Genomic DNA, 18,155 nt, shown 5'->3' with positions numbered 1-18,155 from the left:
TGTATTTAAACAGTGCAAATAACTTTGCAGGGTTTGATAAAAACATTGTAATAATGCTAAATGATAACAATTTTCATGTAATTGCTTTAATTAATTTCCAAAGCTCTGGGCCCATGTACAAGTTTTCTGGATAAAAACAAACTGGAACAATGTCCAAAACTACATTCCTCCCAGATCAGCCCAACAACTAATTTAAACAAGCAGGAGTACAAGAGGCATATATATAGTCCTGATTTTTTTTTAAACATACATTGATTTCAGAGTTATGAAAGTTGAAAGTGCAAAATGAGCAATATATGCAATGGCATGAGCACCCTCATGTATCTAGATTTGTGACTTGGTTACATGTCATCTATTGGAGTTAACAATTCAAGCATTCGGTGTTTGGTTGTTGGCATTCTCAGTCATTACAAACCTCGCTACCTGAGTGACCATAGACAGATGGAGAGGGTTGGGAGTTCAAAGGAAGAAAAACAGAGAAATTAAAACACTTGTATTTGAACAAGCTTGGAAAGATTTTAGGACTCCAGTTGAGGGCACTGAGCATCTTGCAGGTTCAAGAGAATTTAAAAAGGCAAATGACAAGATATAATGACTGATGTTTAAAATATTATATACTTGAATCAGAAGTAGTAAATAAAAGAGTTCTCTAATATCCTGCTAACTAATGCCATATATTGCAATTTCTTTCACTATACCATTGAGTATTATGTAACATATTTAAAGATTTAAACACTAAAACAAGGGTTCTCAAATTTCATTGCACTGTGACTCCCTTTTGACAACAAAAATTACTACATGTCCCCAAGGGGGGGAACCCCAAAGACTGAGCCCACCCAAGCCCTGCTGCCCCCGACAGGGAGGCCATAGCCACTCCAGGGAGGGAAGCCCACAGGCTTTGATCCCAGGTGGTGGGGATTGGGCTTCAGCTTCGGACCCAGGCAGTGGGGCTCAAGCTTTGGCCACAGCAAATTTAATGCCAGCCCTGGTGACCCCATGAAAACGGAGTTATGACCCACTTTGGGGTCCCGACCCACAGTTTGAGAACTGCTGCACTGGAGTTACCAGTTCCTGGATTCTTTTTTTTTAAACCACCAATAACTTTCTTCTCTTGGGTATTCAGAAAACCAAATTATTTCAAGATGGATAAAGGACCATAATTGAGGAAAAATTAACACCTCACAGGATGCTAGACAAAGACCTAAAGAAACATCTCTCTCTCACCTCAGGTAGTACAGCAATTAAAAAAAAAGAATCAAGGCATTTCACAACATACTGGTTGTCAAGTACCGTAGATTTCATATGCTTATAATTGTACTAATTACACAGCGAGGATTCAGCACAGAAAGGGGCAACAGGGTAAAGGATTTAAAGAAATCACCAATAGAGGGTCCTTTGTAGGATACCCTGGTAGGAAGCAGATTCATTTCCTTCTTATATGCCTCTATTTAAAAGACCTCCAAACAACAGTTTGTATTTCAAATTCTGTGCTTAGAAAGATTCTTCCTTATTAATCAAAATCTGTCCAGATGACTCCAGCTTTTGTTTGGCCCATTTTACTCAGCTATTAGTTGCAAAGAACCATCCAAGACTTTCCACACTTTGTTTTATGATTTCACGATATAGATATTGCAGGGAGGAGATTTTGGAAGAGATGTGTCATGCTGTTGATAACCCCCATGCCGATCCTAAAACACCAGAACAGTGCGGATACTGAAATAGAAAAAAAGTCAGGTTAATGACTGATGTTCCAAACATCAGTATGTAACTGCTAACATTTCACAAGATTCAGGATAACCTCATCCTCTGTTATACCCCTACCAACACGCTATTGGCTGAACTATAAAATAAGTGATTGCAAATTTAGCTGAATAGAAATGCATAAGGAAACACTCCTTTCTCACGTAACATTTGTGTCCTTCAGATATTGTTGTGCCATATAGTTCACTCATGAGCCCATCTCTGCTTTGGCCATTAATCACAGAATTTAGAGATGGAAAAGCCCCATGGGGTCATTTAGTCATTCCCTTTCCAGTTCACGACAGTTCCCAAGAGTAAATTTCTTAGTGCTGCAGCCCTTATGCATACCTTATTTTGAATATGTGGCTTCCTTTAAGAGGAACTGTTTTGTCATTATTGAAGACCTCCCTAACGAAATCCTGAGATGCAATCCTCTTGTTTTCATGTCAGGAATGTATATTATCCTACCATGTAAACATTTCACTAGATTACTGAAAGGTTCTCTCCCTTCCAGAGAGGGTAAGTTTTAATTTCTCTATCACTTATCAAATTGAAATCCAGCTTCTGCTGGTTCTACACTACATGCTTTCTGTAAAGCAGGCTCTCCCAAACTGTGGGGCACATCCCCCTGGGAGAGCCTGCTCTTCCGTCTCAGCTTTCATTTAGAAACAGTGAGTCTCTAGCTGTTACGGTTGTGAAGTACACCTTCAAAACATGAGCATAACCAATGCAGAGATGCCTGCCTGAGTTTGCAGAGAGCCAAAAACAGTAGCTCTGAGGTTTGAGCTGCTCTGTTCATTTCAACAGATGGTAACTATTTCACTGATCCCCAAAAGACGTAAGAAAGGAGGAGAAGAATCATATTATGAAGGGATGCAGCAGTATCTCCTAAAGGGTGAGGAGGGGGCATGGAAGACGTACAGATTAAGATATATAGGCATTTAACAACAACATAGTTGTTGGCAGGCATGAGAGATGCAGGCACAATTGGTTTCATTTTCCTGAAGCAGGGCTCAGCTTTCAAAAGTGTGGGAAGCACTACAATAAGAGCAAGGGACATTTCTAGTGGTGGGAAAAGAATACCCAGACGGGTGCAGCGAGATACGGAAAGAATTCCAATTAGTAGGTGAAGATAAGATTATCATTCTAATTGAACTTTGGCAAAAATAGCCCTAACACATTTGGGGAAGGAACAATATAGCCAGTGTTAGGACTATTATCCTGTTTCTGGCTCCCATTTATGTTTTGTAAAGATAAGTTGCTCACTGTAATAATTCAGCATCCTGTTAATAACTAACAATTTGAACATAATTTAATAACTACTCAGCTGAACCACACCGCTTTCTGAAAATGCCTGTCAAAATTCAGTGAGCCTAACTTTATTATTAACGCGTCACTCTTATTTCTCCCACCACACTAGGATGTAGAATTTGAAAACAAGCACAAAAATGAGAGCCTGCCTCAGCCCCACTGAGCCATGGGGCTTGCAATCCTGCGGGCTGGATCCAAAGCCCTGACGGGCTGGATCCAACTTGTAGTTTGCCCACCCCGAACTAGAAGCTCCTTTGAATAAAGCTAAAATGTGAAAGGGACAAATTCTTTTTCTCTGTTACACAGGTGTAAGTCCAGAGTAACTCCACGCACTTCAGTGGAGCTAGAAGGGACTCGCATCACATATGAGCAGAATTTAGACCTAATTCTCGAAATGTGTATGATTTGCAGACATACCTTAATGCTTGAAAAAGGGGAGGCTCCACTCATATTAAAATGTGAATGTTACCAAGTTTGTTCCTCTCCCCCCTACCAATGGTTATTTCCATCAGGTGCAGCTCACCAAAGCCAGTGATTCTGATTACATCTCCCATGAAAACACAGCCTGAGTTTACATTAACTATATTAGAACCCATAAAGTCTCACTTTGGAAATAAAAAAAAAAAAAGAGGTTTTGTTGCTGCTGTTCTTCTTTCCAAGACCCCTTGAAGCCAGCAGGAGCCTCATATATGCTTACAAGGACAGAATTTTAAATGAATACAGTGATTTAAATTCTCTTCCAGGGAAAGAGTTTTGTTTGTTACTTTGTAATGTTAAGGAACAAAGATGGATCATGACCTCTTCTTTTGGAGAACATAAAATACTTGCTGGAACATCATAAGTCACTTACCAAAAAATTGAGGGCCTCCAATAATACAGCATGATTTAAAAAGTTAAAATGACCTCTGATGAGCATTTTTTGCCATGAATGGAAATGTACAGAATACGGAAGACAACTTGAGGTGCAATTCCAGGATCAAGAACCTGGGATTAGCATTTGTCTTTTGACTGTACAGTACAGTGGTGCTAACCTCAATTTTTGGGGGTGGAGGAATGTAATGGAGCAGGGTTAAATTCTTAGAGTCCACTCTTGTCAGTGCTCGGTTTTTTATTGCATTGTGTTATAGTGAATTTTTCACTGAAATGGTATTTACAAGATGAATAAATAAATGACTCTCACCTCTTCCCTGCCCGCAGTAGTTCAAATCCTTCGTTGATTTTATCGAAAGGCATAGTGTGGGTTATTAATGCATCCAGGTTGAATTTTTTCCCCATGTAGTCTGCAACTAGTTTAGGGACAGAATCTTTGCTCTTCCAGCCTGAAAGACAGAAGATGATCCATTATCTAGCAACATACTGTCACTGAAATAATAAATGTGAAAAATAATTAAATGTTGGTGAATATTATAGCCCTGAAGACTTAAATTAAGAGGTAAGCTCTTTGGCAGAGCAATGCATCAATCGAGACTTTGTTGGGACTTATCAATGTATATGTATTTACCCATAGAACACCATGTGCAAACAAAAAACATTGTTAAAAAGGAGTCCTACTAAGATATTAAGTTGAAAGTATGTTTCAGTGGAATCAAGCTGGCACCCTAAAAACAATTTAAACACTTTCTTTATAAGAATTCTACAGTTTTTAAACAAATTCAAAATTTCAAATGTCTGCAAATTAAACTTTATAGAATCCAGCCAGTTTCTTTCCTGCCGTACAATCCTTTCCCACTCAATATCACTCCATTTGACTTACACTGGCTACGCAAACTAACCGTGTACCCCTAACATTTGCAAGCATACAGACAAAGCTCAGTGTGGAAGTGATTCCTTAAACAGAAAACTGGATTTTATAATTTCCTACAGGCATCACTGAAGTGGGATGTATCAGAGCTACAGGGCCCCCATCAAGAGGCACCAAATAACCTATGGACTCTAACGTATTTCAGAACCTCAGAGTGTACTTAGAATTCACAGCGTGCCATTTAGTTACAAATTCTTTTTTCACATATCTTTTAAATACGCTGGAAGAAATGGAAGATGGGGGGAAAAGCCAGTGTTGTCATTTGAAATTGGTGATAAAAGTTCTAACAATTTACTCTACACTTCAATTCATTTTAACCTGGGTCACTCCAAATAGGTTATTTTTTTCTGATAACTTAGAACTAATGTTTAATTTTCTAAATTACTTTCTATAAGAGTTATTTCAATCATGGAGGCCTAAATTAGGGACCCAACACCCAGATCCTCAAGGTATTTAGGTGCCTAATTTCCACTGGGGATCTGGGCTCAACTCAGTATTTAGGCAACCTGAATCTTATTTCCATTGGTATGATTTTTAGATGTACCAAAAAAATCTCATGGTCAGAAGTGTTTTGAAATAAATAACCAAGTTATAAAATGAGAATTAGAGTCTGGTGGCTCCCTCTGATGTTTGACTGTAAACAGACAATAAAACTGTTACTTCAGGGTTTGAGAGAGAACAAACTATGAGCCTGGTGGAAAACACATGCCAAAAAGAAGACTAAGAAAGTGTGTTCCAATGGATCACAACTAAATGAGTGGTTTGGATGAGTTCATTGTTATCTGGGGATGGGTGGGCTGGACGAAGCAAGCTTTACCATGACGACTGGTACTCCCCCCACATCTCCTGGGGCCCTGGGCTCCACCGTGACACTGTTGGGCCTTCATATCCTGATCTGATAAGGCCAGGCCAGGCCAGGCCAGAGAGAAGGAACCAGATGACATTGCCACCTTCACAGTCTTCAGCTAAATCCTGAAGAACACCTGGAATGTGAGCCAGGGGTTCTTGCATTGACCCCCTCCCTTATCTTTTGTTTTCATTCCCCACCTTATTTCTCCTCTTTCCTAGCTCTCCGATTTTGCTTCCTGTCCAGTAAGTCTGGCTTATCTACCACCTTAACTCCACCTTAGCGCAGCTGTGATCCTGTGACCAGAGGCAAATAAAAGCAACACCTTTTAATAGCCTGACGCTGGTAAAACTTTGCCAGGTCTTAAAACAGCTCATAAACAATGTGTGTTGCAGACTTTTTCTCCGGCAGCAAGACAACACATGAAAGACAGCACCAGCCCACCAAAGCTACATTAAAAAAAAAAAAAAAAAAGCTTTGCTAGCCTTTTCTTCCCCCATTTTGTGTGTGTGTCTTGTTTTGTCTTAAGAAAAAAGGATTGGACTTCAACAGCATCTCTAGACCATATAACATTCCCCTCCCCACCCCCCCAAAAAAAGGACAGTTAATACCACGTTTAATGCTATCAGAAAGACTATTAAGCAGGGTTTCTACCTATAAAAGCCAGCTACACAGAGAGGGAATAAGGGACATTGTTCAAATGAAAGCTTTACTTAATACTTTATCTTTCAAAAGCTTTAATAGTTTTTCCTTTCTCTTCTGTGTGTCTTTAATAAAAGTGTAAAAGGTTTTTAACAGTGGTTGTTACAGTGGGAGTAAGCCAGTGATAACTTGACATGAAACCTCAAATCACATTTACATAACTGCTTAATGCGGTAAAAATGAACAAGGGTTTCATTAACATCTTTATCCCGTCTTGGGCCCAAGATACTCTCTGATCAGCAGAACAGTGCTCAACATCTCTGAAAAGCCAGACCCTTTAGTCGGGAGTCTAAATACGGATTTAGACACCTAATTATGGCACCCAAATTTGAAAATAATTGGTCCAAGAATCTGTGAATTTCATAAGCACACAACAGTGTTTAGTCACTTCTTCTCATGTGCATACCTCCAAAAATAGACCCCTTCCAGGTGCGTCCAGTGAAGAGAAGCATAGCAGGGTAGGTGATCTGTGACGCTGATGGAGGCACTCCTACAATCACACTCATTCCGTAATTCATGTGGCAGGATGCCAGGGCAGCTGTCTGATTTAAAACAAAGGAACACTCTATAATCAGATAAAGGCAGTTATCTACTAGCAACATTATGAAATCATCTTCCACTCCAGGCTGCTTATTGGTTGTGTGACTGAAAATATAAAGTCCTTTTGATATCAACAAGAAATAAAATAAATATTGTGGCCCGTATCGGCCCATCTGCCATTGTGAGGTGAGGAGGGACAAAAAGCCTGATATTGAACCAAATATTGATAGGTGAGGGGAGCCAAAGAGGGTAGTGCTGCCTCCTTAGCATCATTCCTCACCATTACCACCCAACCTGCAAAGGCCTCTCCATGAAGGATCTGGGTGGACTGGGATCCACGGGTAGGCAGGAGTCTATCTACCTGCTCTTTGAGGCACTGTCCCCTCCTCAAAGTTTTGGGGGCTGTAAAGGGTAAGTTAATGCTGACACTGATCCTTTCAGCATTATTCTACCTACTTTAATGCTCTGTGCTCCTGAACCCCTTCTGTAAGGGGGTTTCTGGATAACAAGGGCTTTCTCTGGCAGCATGGCTCCTGGCTTCCAGGTGCCACTGTGGTGGTACAGGGTTTTTGTGCAGATGTTTTCATGTTTCTGCAGATTGGAAAGAGTTGCTGGATTGGGGATGAACCCCAATGCTGCTGCCTTGGGTAAGGGGGAAAACCACTGCACTCATACCAAACAGAGGAAAGCAAAGGAATCTCTGTAAATGCAATCCTCCACTCAGTTATACCAGTTTTATACTAGTGTAACTCAATTAATTTCAGTAGAGATCAATGGAGTTACATGCCATAAAACTGGAGTCATAAGGCCCTCAGAGTTTTCTGCCTCCTTGCTGAACATGGCCAGCATAGGGGATGGTATAATTTCTTTTTCAAAGTTTCTACAAAGTTCCCCCTCCCCACCTTGCTCCTGCCATTCCAGAATATCAGTGTGAGGGCGAGGCATGTGGATTCCATGATTTTGAATTTCCACTTAACGCCTTGCAGGAGGCACTCAGCACCTCAGACTGGGTCCTTAGTGCATCAAGACACAAGATACGCAACTCTTAGCTGATTAATTTTGCATTAGCCTCTGGACAAAAGTTGATGAACATCATTATTGTACATCTTTTGAACACATACCATGGTATCAGTGCGTCCAATGACTTCAAAGGAATAGTCCACACCATTACCACCAGTCAGCTCCTTCAGCACATCTTCAACGGGCTTTGTGAAGTCCTGAGGGTTGATGCACTCGGTGGCTCCTAACTCTTTAGCCTTGGCAAATTTGTCTTTGTTGATGTCAACCCCAATGATCCGGGAAGCACCAGCAGCTTTACAGCCCATAACAACAGAGAGGCCAACTCCTCCCAGACCAAAGACAGCACAGGTAGAACCACGTTCCACCTGCATAATCATAAAAACATCAGACTCTTAGAACACAAGTGATGTATAGTGATTCCACTGCATGAGTTATCTCGCAAATCTCTTCATTTTAGGCTCCGTTTGTATTGGATACTACACTTGTAAATGGGATGAAAGCATTTTTGCTATTCAAAGTACAGGTTCCCATTATTGGATTACAACGGGATAAAACCTACCACAGCATACATTTGAGAATAGGTTTGTATTAGAGATGTTCCCAAGTCACAAACTGTGCTTTTAGATCCAGATTTCTCATGCCCTCCTGTGTTTGGGGGTGTTCAGGTTAGGGCTTTGGGCTCAGCCCATTCTGGAGATGAGGCCAGCTGTAAAATCAGATACTCATGTGGATTTGGATTCGTAACCCTCCATATAAACGTGGGGCTCTTCACATCTATGGCATTGGTTGGAGCCTCTTTCTACTTTTCATTAAGTATAGCCAAAAAAGAAACCTGAACTGGGCCAATTTTGCAGCATGAAAGCTGTTGCCACAGAAAAAACTGTCAAGCCCTGAAGAACTCCATGCTTACAGGGAACCAGTGATTTCATAGAAGGGCTTTATTTATTTAATATACATTAAAGGAAACCTTTCTGCAATTCAGTAAATGCAAGATTATTTACTCCTAAAAATGAGCCATAAGATAAATAAATAAAAACTAACATACTAACAGAGAAAACCCTACATGCTATAATAATACTTAGCTTTTGTATGTGGCTTTTCATCTGTAGAACTCAAAGAGTCTCACAGATGGGGAAAGTGAGGGAGGCACAAAGAGGTGATATTTCTTGGCCACGGTCAAACAGCAGCAAAGCCAGTTCTCCTGACTCATCAGGCTGATGCCCTCTTTACTAGACCCACACAAACAATCAGCACTATCCCAACAACAGAGCTTGTCCTTTAAATGCACATGCTAATCCTCACCTTGGCAGTATTGAGGGCAGCCCCATAACCAGTGGAAAATCCACAGCCGATCAGACAGACTTTTTCTAGAGGAGCACCTGCATCAATCTTGACAACTGCTGTCTCATGCACCACTGTATATTCAGTGAAGGTGCTTGTACTAACAAACTGATGAATCTGTTTTCCTTTGCAGGTAAACCTAGTGGTGCCATCCTTCATTAAGCCGCGAACTGCACCAAGGCTATTCAAAAAGACAACCAAAAATAAGGGTAAATTCGATATTTTAAAGGTGGGTCAGTTTTGCATGAATGATATCAAATTACTTAGGATAATTAAGGCTGCAAGTCTTCCATGGAAGCATGGAGCAGCTGGGCACCGGCCAGTGCTCGTGTAGCCCCGGGGCCAGGCGCACCAGCCGCTGCGCAGCCGGTCTGAGGCTGCCCCGGAGCAGCGGAGGAGCACCAAGCTGCCACCCCCCAGCAGTGTTGGCAGGGCCCCGGGCCACCCCCTGCCTGGAGCAGCAGTGGTAGTGAGGCCCCGGGCCACCCCCTACCCCGAGCATCAGCATGGGCCTGGAGCTCCCCCTCCCCTTCCTACCCCCCCATCATCATCGGGGCTCCGGAGCACCCCCCACACCCCCAGGAACAGCAACATCTGCGGGAGTGCCCTAGCCAGCACCTAAGATTTAGTTGGGGGTATTTTTAGTAGAAGTCATGGACAGGTCAGGGATGTGACTTTTTGTTTATTGCCCGTGACCTATCCATGACTTCTACTAAAAATACCCGTGACTAAATCATAGCCTGAATAATAATAATCAATGAAACTCACTCATTTGTAGCGCACAGATTGCCCTTGGAGCTTACACAAGAGCTACACTCTCCACACTGTGGAACAAAGAGCGGGATGACTTTGTCTCCTAGAAATCGAGCAGAGCAGTTATGAAAATTTCAGTCAAGCAGATAGATAACACTGAAGAGCACACATGTAAAAGATTGTAGTGGGTACAGTTATTACACAAACACATTTGCAGGAAGAGTACAATGCAGACTTGAGTTCTCACCACAACCATTTCAAACAGAGTAGCTAGTAAGTACCTAAATGTTTTTGCTCACCAAGACTCAAAATTCACTGCAAAAATATATTAGTACCAAGTTCTGACTGGGAATTCTAACACAAAAAATCATTAGGAAATTCAAACAGATGGTATCTATCAGCTGCTGTGGATGTGCTGGAGAGATGGTATGTGACAAAGCTTTGTTGCCTGTTCATAATTTGTGATGCTGTTTCTGAAAAATTTAATGACTCATCTACCACACTTCTCCTTTCTCATGGGGCAGAGGGAGGAAAGGGGGAAATGAAGAACTGTTAGCGTGAAGCATGAATTTAAAACCTGGGAGTGACAAAAAGGTTTTCAGTGGGTCATAACCATCCTTCCTTTCTTTACCGATAGATAGTAGGACGATCACAAAACTTTTTGTTGTTGTTGAAAACCGTTTTATTAAGGCAAAGTTACAACAGAACATTAACATACATCACACACTGAATATTGATGCTAAACAAGTAAAGAATCCGGCTAAAGATTCTGGCTGGCTGGCTGGGGAGCCCTCCTCCTCTGAGTACACTAGGAAGAGCGACCACATTTCTAAATATCTATCTTCTTTGTGTCTCTACTCTTGTGTACATATGTGGTGCGAAAGCTTTTCCATTACAAAGACAGTCCATATTTTACTATGCCAAAATTCCAGAGAAGGAGTCACATATCCAATAATGTGCAATATAAAGTCCAGCTGCTAACACATAAAAAAATAATTTGTTGTTTTTGTTTAAAATGAAAACCCTTTACTGGAGCACTAAACACACGTTAGGGGATATCCAGAAAGCCAACATTTTGTCATCAGATGAATCTTTATTAATTCCCTCCCAAAACTGTTTAATTCCTATATGCAACCATTACATTCTGTTGTAACATGAGTCATGGTATGGAAAAGGTTGAGAACTACTTGTTGGGGACTTAGAGGTGCTAAATTAAATAGGCCTTATAGGTTCTTTTGTAACTCCATATGAAAGACCTGCATTAACAGGAAACAAAGCATTCATTGACCGTCACTCTTGTGCCTTGAGTCTCTGTCCCATATCTAGTCATGCTGCTGCAACATGGGGATGCAGACAGGTAAGCAACTCCCCAGAAGATCACAGGAGGAGAATTTGCATGTGAGTGAGTTTACCAGCTCTTTGATTCTCTCTGCCTTCTCCCATGCAGTCCACTACATTTGAAACCGATTCTCCCTAACCCAATATGATTTCTTCCCTCCAGACTCTGCTTCAGGCACTTCCTACATAAGCGTCTAGTCTCTCCTCATTGAGGAGTTAGCAAGCCAGATGGTGTAAACTCTTCTTTTTAAAAAACAGTAACGCTCACAAGAAGTGCAGAACTTCAGTGCTCAAAACACATTGATTTCTGTCCAATCCTCATCTCCTTCTTGCATTATTTCTTTGTGTATAGTCTGTAAATTCTTCAGGGCAAGACCCTGGTCTTCATACCTATAGAACAGGGGTAGGCAATCTATGGCCTTCAGCACACGAGCTGATTTTCAGTGGCACTCACACTGCCTGGGTCCTGGCCAATGGTCCGGGGGGCTCTGCATTTTAATTTAATTTTAAATGAAGCTTAAATGAAGCTTCTTAAACATTTTAAAAACCTTATTTATTTTACATACAACAATAGTTTAGTTATATGTTATAGACTTATAGAAAGAGATCTTCTAAAAATGTTAAAATGTATTACTGGCACGCAAAACCTTAAATCAGAGTGACTAAAAGAAGACTGGGCACACCACTTCTGAAAGGTTGCCGACCCCTGCTAAAGAATGTACAGAACCTAGCACAATGTTGGTATTTTATAAATAATATCAACTGTTCCACCATTACTGCAACCAAGAATAGATGGGGCAACAGGCCCTTTGGACATTCTCTGAAGCTCTGGGACAGCCAGGGTTGGATGATATACAAGTACATACATACAGGGCTGTCCCTAGATGGGGTGCAGGGCGAGGGACATAGGCGCCGAGTTCCTAATCTGCCAGGTGATGCTCCCCCCGGCTCTGCCCCCACTCCACCCCTTCCCCCAAGGCCCCACCTTGCCATGCTTCTTCCCCCCCGTTCCACCCCAGCCATCCCCCTTCTTGTCATACCTCTTCCCTGCCCAGTTCCACCCCCTCCCCTGAGCATGCTGCACCCTCGCTCTTCTCCCCTCCCCACCCCCCATCGCCTCCTGACGCCATGAAATATCTGATCCGTGGGAGGCGGGAGGCGCTGAGAGGGAGATGTTGGTAGGGGAGCTGCTGGTGAACGCTGCTCACCTTCTAAACCCCCTGCCCACCTGCTGCTCTCCTCCTTGCTGTCTGCCCACCCCTTCACCCCTCTCCCCCTGCCTGATGCTCACCTTCTCACCCCGCTCATCCACCCGCCTCACCTCCCCACCCCCTCATGATTTTATCAAAGCGCTGGGCGCCCCAAAGCACAAGGCCCGGGGTGGTCACCCCAATTCGCCATACCCAAGGGACGGCTCTGGATACATATATACACATACCAATCAGTTGCACACATAAAAATAGGAAATGACTGCCTAGGAAGGAGTACTGCAGAAAGGGATCTGGGGGTCATAGTCGATCCCAAGCTAAATATGAGTCAACAGTGTAACACTATTGTAAAAAAAGTGAACACTATTCTGGAATGTATTAGCAGGAGTGTTGTAAGCAAGATTCAAGAAGTAATTCTTTCGCTCTACTCCGCACTGATTAGGCCTCAACTGGAGTATTGTGTCCTGTTTTGGGCGCCACATTTCAGGAAAGATGTGGACAAAAATTGGAGAAAGTCCAGAGAAGAGCAAAAAAAAAAAAAAAACCATTTAAAGGTCTAGAAAACATGATCTATGAGGGAAGATTGGGAAAAAAATTGGGTTTGTTTAGTCTAGAGAAGAGAAGACTGAGAGGGGACAAGATAACAGTTTTCAAGTACATAAAAGGTTGTTACAAGGAGGAGGGAGAAAAAATGTTTTCGTTAACCTCTGAGGATAGGACAAGAAGCAATGGGCTTAAATTGCATCAAGGGGGGTTCAGGTTGGACATTAGGAAAAATTTTGTGTCATTATGGCTAAGCACTGGAATAAATTCCCTAGGGAGGTTGTGGAATCTCCATCATTGTCTAACTTGCTCTTAAAAATCTCCAAACACCTGTCAGGAACGGTCTAGCTAATACTTAGTCCTGCCTTGAGTGCAGGGAACTGGACTACAAAACCTCCTGAGGTCCCTTCCAGTTCTACGATTCTATGATAATCCAATTTGGAAGTACAGCTATTTCCTCTTAACTAGGCCCTCCACATCCAACTATTATACATATCAGATTAATGGACTATTTGCCCATCACTACCACCCAATGTACAGGGAGTTGATGGAATCAAGATGAACATACCCACACAGATCAGCCCCTAGACCAATACTCCCTTTTGATAGCCGTTCTCTAACATTCCCTACCCATTTCCTGTTCCATCTTTAGTTTGTCTCATTACTTTGGTCAGACACATGGCAGTATATTCCAAAATTTCTAAAGGTAATCGACCTCCTCTTTTACCAAATTTCTGTAAGGCAAACTTCTTTAGATCATTTAATCACTCATCCTTTCTGCACCAGCTTTTGGGTATTTAAGCCAATTCATTTATTTACAGTTTATCTCCACTAAATATATATATTCACCAGACAATCTCAATTAGCAACCAAACAATTCACTCTCATATTATGTTTAAGTCAAAAGTTCTTGGGCAAACACCAGCAAAGAATATCTTAAATCTTACTGTGGTATTATTGAAGAAAAAGCATTCTGGACAATATTAGCTGCCTTTCCAGTAAGTCAGGAGGAAAGGCACTATCTTTAGATGAGCTAATTGATGAGCTGCTGCTACAGACAGCAAATATTCCATTATCATGCCACTTTTGTCAAAGGGGGGCCTTTAAAATGCATGAGATATATATGTGCCCATATTAAAAGTTAGCCTACCCAAGACCATGAACTGCACTTCCTGATCTAATCATTAACATTAATTTTACTTTTACATCTTAAAAAGTGCAATGCAAATGTTAACTAATCTTTGTGAGCAGCTGTCATTCAATTGCCAAAGAAGAATTAATTTTTAGCACCTATGGAGGTATGAAATTCAAATATTTTTCATGTTTCTAGTCTATATCATGGAACCCGTTACAAGAGCTTAATCTGACGATTCAAAAACAGGAGCACCTGCTACTTTGCGGGGATGTCTGCAGACCCACTCGAGAGTACATGAAAAGGGGAAAATCTACATGTGTCTCTCTGTAATTTTTAACATATAAAAACCTAATGCCTTAAAATTTTGGAAATATGTAATGAAGGCATTTTTAAATGGGCTACTTTCAATATAATCAAATGTTACCATCTTTTCCAGCAGCTCTACTTTTGCCAACTTTAATTCTGACTTATTATTGTTGAGCTATCTCTGTATAAAGACATTAATCATTTCTATTACCTTTGATAATTGATGAGTGATAGGTAAACAGTTTTTATATTCCACGGAATTGATTACAGTCTGTTTTGCCAAAACAAACTTTACAGGCCTGTTAAATTGTCTTGTAGTTATGTAATATGCTTACAAAGGAAAAAAAAACCACCCACCGCACAAAGAAAGCAGACCACTAGATAGATAGTGAAGACACTGCCAGAAAGAAATGCCCAAACACCCATTTTAACATATTATACACTTCTCAGAACTTCAGATTCAACAACCAATACAAACAATCCAAGATAAAACTAAGATTCTACTCCATTTTTCATTTTACTGAAACTTATTCCAGAACAAAAGATAACATGAATCTATCCCTGTCACAGTTAAAGTTCTTAATATCACCTTATCTATGCTACCATAGCACTGTAATAAGGGTAGTTAATTACATGTGGATTAGAACTCCTGGTTTCTTCTTTTTCCAGCTCAGGGAACCTTCTGTTATGCTTCAGGGATATTTGATGAGGGCATCTGTTTGTCTTTCTGATCAAACTAAATTCAGCAGCTTCAGAATGACCCACAAATTTGCCTTCAATACTTAAAAATGTTCTGCGGGTCTTTCTTAACTGTCTGGTAGGTTAGGAGCTCATGGTCTTAGTCATCAATAAGGGTAGTTAATTACATGAGGATCTGAATTCTTCGTCTTCTCTTTCCCAACCCAGTAAACATTCCCTTGAACAACAGAAATACTTGAAGGGTCTCTGTGTCATGTCACTATAATTCAACAGCTTCAGACCGGTGCACAAATTTGCCTTTGTCAATTAATAAAACCCTGTGCTATGCATTTACTTGTGCAATACATTTACTAGGAATCCTTGTTATGGAAGCAATGATATGTGCAAGTTTGGACATCAGTTATAATCATATCTTCATACTAAAGAAATGTGAGACCTCTGCAGAATAAAACCTTAACTTCTTAATGCACCTGTTAACTGCCACGGTACTATAATCCTGGCAAAGTCAAGTCAGAACCAGTAGCTGAATTGCTGACCTGGAGTGGCATGGGAATTCTTAAAAAAAAAATCTGCTAATTTTCTTTAATAAGGTAACACAAATCTAACTCAGTGGTGGAGAAATACACAATGGAACCCCAGCAAATAACATTAGGATAAGACACTATTTTACTGCAATGTCTGACAAAAGAATAAAAACTTTACCCCAGAATGACGGATTTTGGAAGACCACGGCTACCTTTCCTAGCCCAGTCTCAACGGGCAAACATCAAACGATTTCAGAGGATTATCTGGATAAACACATGCCGCACAATGCCTAACTTTAAATGGAAGCTGTCGGGGCTTTCTAGTGCCAGATTATCTAGGGCAGGGGTTCTCACGACAAATTTTTTGGTGGTCTCAGTGTGCGGCCATCAACTCTTACTGGTGGCTGCTCTGACAATTTTTTCCTAAAATATATAATTAACTTTAGGAGCAGGCTAGATGGAAAGAATGGAATGTGTGGCAACTAGTTATCAGTACCAATGATCTAACCTGGACATGCTAGCTAAGATCATGTATAAAGACAGAGAGCTGCTTGTCTGGGGTGTGCTGAGATCTCAAATAAACCCTGGTGTGTCTAATTTCACTGTTGCTGTAGCCTCAGGCCTTTTGTGTCGGCAACAGGAGAAACAAATAAATATGTATGTCAAAATCCTTGTAATTTATTTATTGCTAGCTAATAAGTCTGCTGCTGTGAAAAGTGATTTTTGTATGTTTGTTACTATCACTTTTCACAGCCTCCCAGCTAGCTAACAAGTTTCTGCTGTGAAAAGGGATATTAACACTTTTCACTGCAGACATACTCAGCCCTGGCAATCCTGGGGACAAATTAAGCCCTGGATGGGGAGGTGGATGGATAGGCAGCAGGAGCCAGGGGCGATGAGGGGTGGCAGTGGGGAGCCAGAGCCTGAAGCCTGAGGGATGGGGCATCAGGAAGGAGCTTGAAGCTCTGGGGCTGTAGCCTGAAGCCCTGCAGCCAGGAGATGGGGCCTTGCAGCCAGGGGTCAGGGCCAGAGCCTGAAGCCCCATGGCCGGAGCCTACCACTCCACCATCCCAGGGTGGAAGCCCAAGCCCCACCACCCCTGGGAAGGTGGGGAACTCACAGGCTGCCGCTCCTCTGTGGTTCTGCCCCAGGTGTCTCCGGGGGGGCCCAACCAGGGCTGGCTCCAGACCCCAGCGCGCCAAGCGTGCGCTTGGGGCGGCGTCCCGCGGGAGGGCGGCAGGCGGCTCCGGTGGACCTCCCGCAGGCATGGCTGCGGAGGGTCCGCTGGTCCTGCGGCTCCGGTGGAGCATCTGCAGGCATGGCTGTGGGAGGTCCACCGGAGCCGCGGGACCAGCGGACCCTCTGCAGGCACGTCTGCAGGAGGTCCACCGGAGCCGCGGGACCGGCGACCTAGAGCCGCCCCTGGGCCCAACCCCTGCTGGCAGCCCCAGCAACCAACACCAAGATGGCATATCCAGAAGCAACAGGGAGGGGCAGCTGCTTTGCCCTCACCAGTCACTGCTCAGGAGGCTGTGGCCACAAGAAAATCCCCCAGTGGCCACACTTGAGAAATGCTGATTTAGGGAAATAAATCATAGGGAATTAGAAGCTGGAGAAGACAGAAAGCAACCAATTTTAGATAACTGTGACCTGGACTTAGTAATAAGGCTGCTGAAAGAAACCTTCCAGTTTTTGTTGTTACAACCTGATGGAACAGGAGATTGATAGATCTCATTGCCAACTGCCCTCTGAACTGCAGTTAGCACAGACACTTCCCTTCTTCCTTTGTCTCACGGGCCACACCAAAGGTCTGTGCGCCCAAAGCAACAACAGAATTCCAAAGTAAAAAGCTGTTCCGATGATTTGCCCAAAAGTACAGCCTGACCCCACTGAAATTACATGGTAGTTACTTTTAATTCTATTATGTTTATATCAGTTCTCTGGACCAAATGATTGTCACACACTCTATGCCAGGCTCAAAAGAAAAAGTGTTTCTTTGCAGCCAAAACTTGTCCAACAGTTTGCATGCTTATCTGAAGCTTATCCAATGCAATTTGATCTGGAAATCTGACGGGAATAAGCTCTCTCCGAAGATTTCCAGTCCTTTCTAATTCCAGTAAGAATAGAATAGATGCTTTTACATTACTGAAGCACTTACATTGCCAGAATAGCCAGGAGGTAGAGAGACATGGGGGGGGGGGGGGAGTAGCTAAATATTTTAATCTTTAAAAAATGGTTTGGATTCAGTTCAAGATTCAGATACCGATTTGGTTCATTTAATATTTCACCTTAAACACTCTGCGCAGCCCTCCTCATAGTTCAGAGTTACCGGGAAAAGAGTACAGGC

The 18,155-nt window shown here is 42.2% G+C and overlaps 1 protein-coding gene across 7 annotated transcripts in view; it reads right to left on the bottom strand.

Annotated features, from left to right (window-relative positions):
* Positions 1 to 1,079: 1,079 nt before the first annotated feature.
* The window catches only part of LOC120405725 (alcohol dehydrogenase 1A-like), a 77,128-nt gene continuing 60,052 nt past the window's right edge, over positions 1,080 to 18,155 (bottom strand). For all 7 annotated transcript variants that reach the window (XM_039539440.1, XM_039539435.1, XM_039539434.1 and 4 more), the window contains 6 exons: positions 10,071 to 10,158; positions 9,264 to 9,483; positions 8,063 to 8,326; positions 6,808 to 6,943; positions 4,232 to 4,370; positions 1,080 to 1,713 (listed from right to left, as the gene is read on the bottom strand). In XM_039539440.1, the coding sequence (XP_039395374.1) occupies positions 1,689 to 1,713; positions 4,232 to 4,370; positions 6,808 to 6,943; positions 8,063 to 8,326; positions 9,264 to 9,483; positions 10,071 to 10,158 (872 nt within the window). In that variant the 3' untranslated portion in view covers positions 1,080 to 1,688. The remainder of the gene's footprint in view (positions 1,714 to 4,231; positions 4,371 to 6,807; positions 6,944 to 8,062; positions 8,327 to 9,263; positions 9,484 to 10,070; positions 10,159 to 18,155) is intronic.

This window comes from Mauremys reevesii, linkage group 5, assembly GCF_016161935.1.
Source record: "Mauremys reevesii isolate NIE-2019 linkage group 5, ASM1616193v1, whole genome shotgun sequence".
In the NCBI taxonomy this organism is placed as follows: domain Eukaryota; kingdom Metazoa; phylum Chordata; order Testudines; family Geoemydidae; genus Mauremys; species Mauremys reevesii.
The sequence above is the reverse complement of the archived record's forward strand: the minus strand, read 5'-3'. Positions and strand labels throughout refer to the sequence as shown.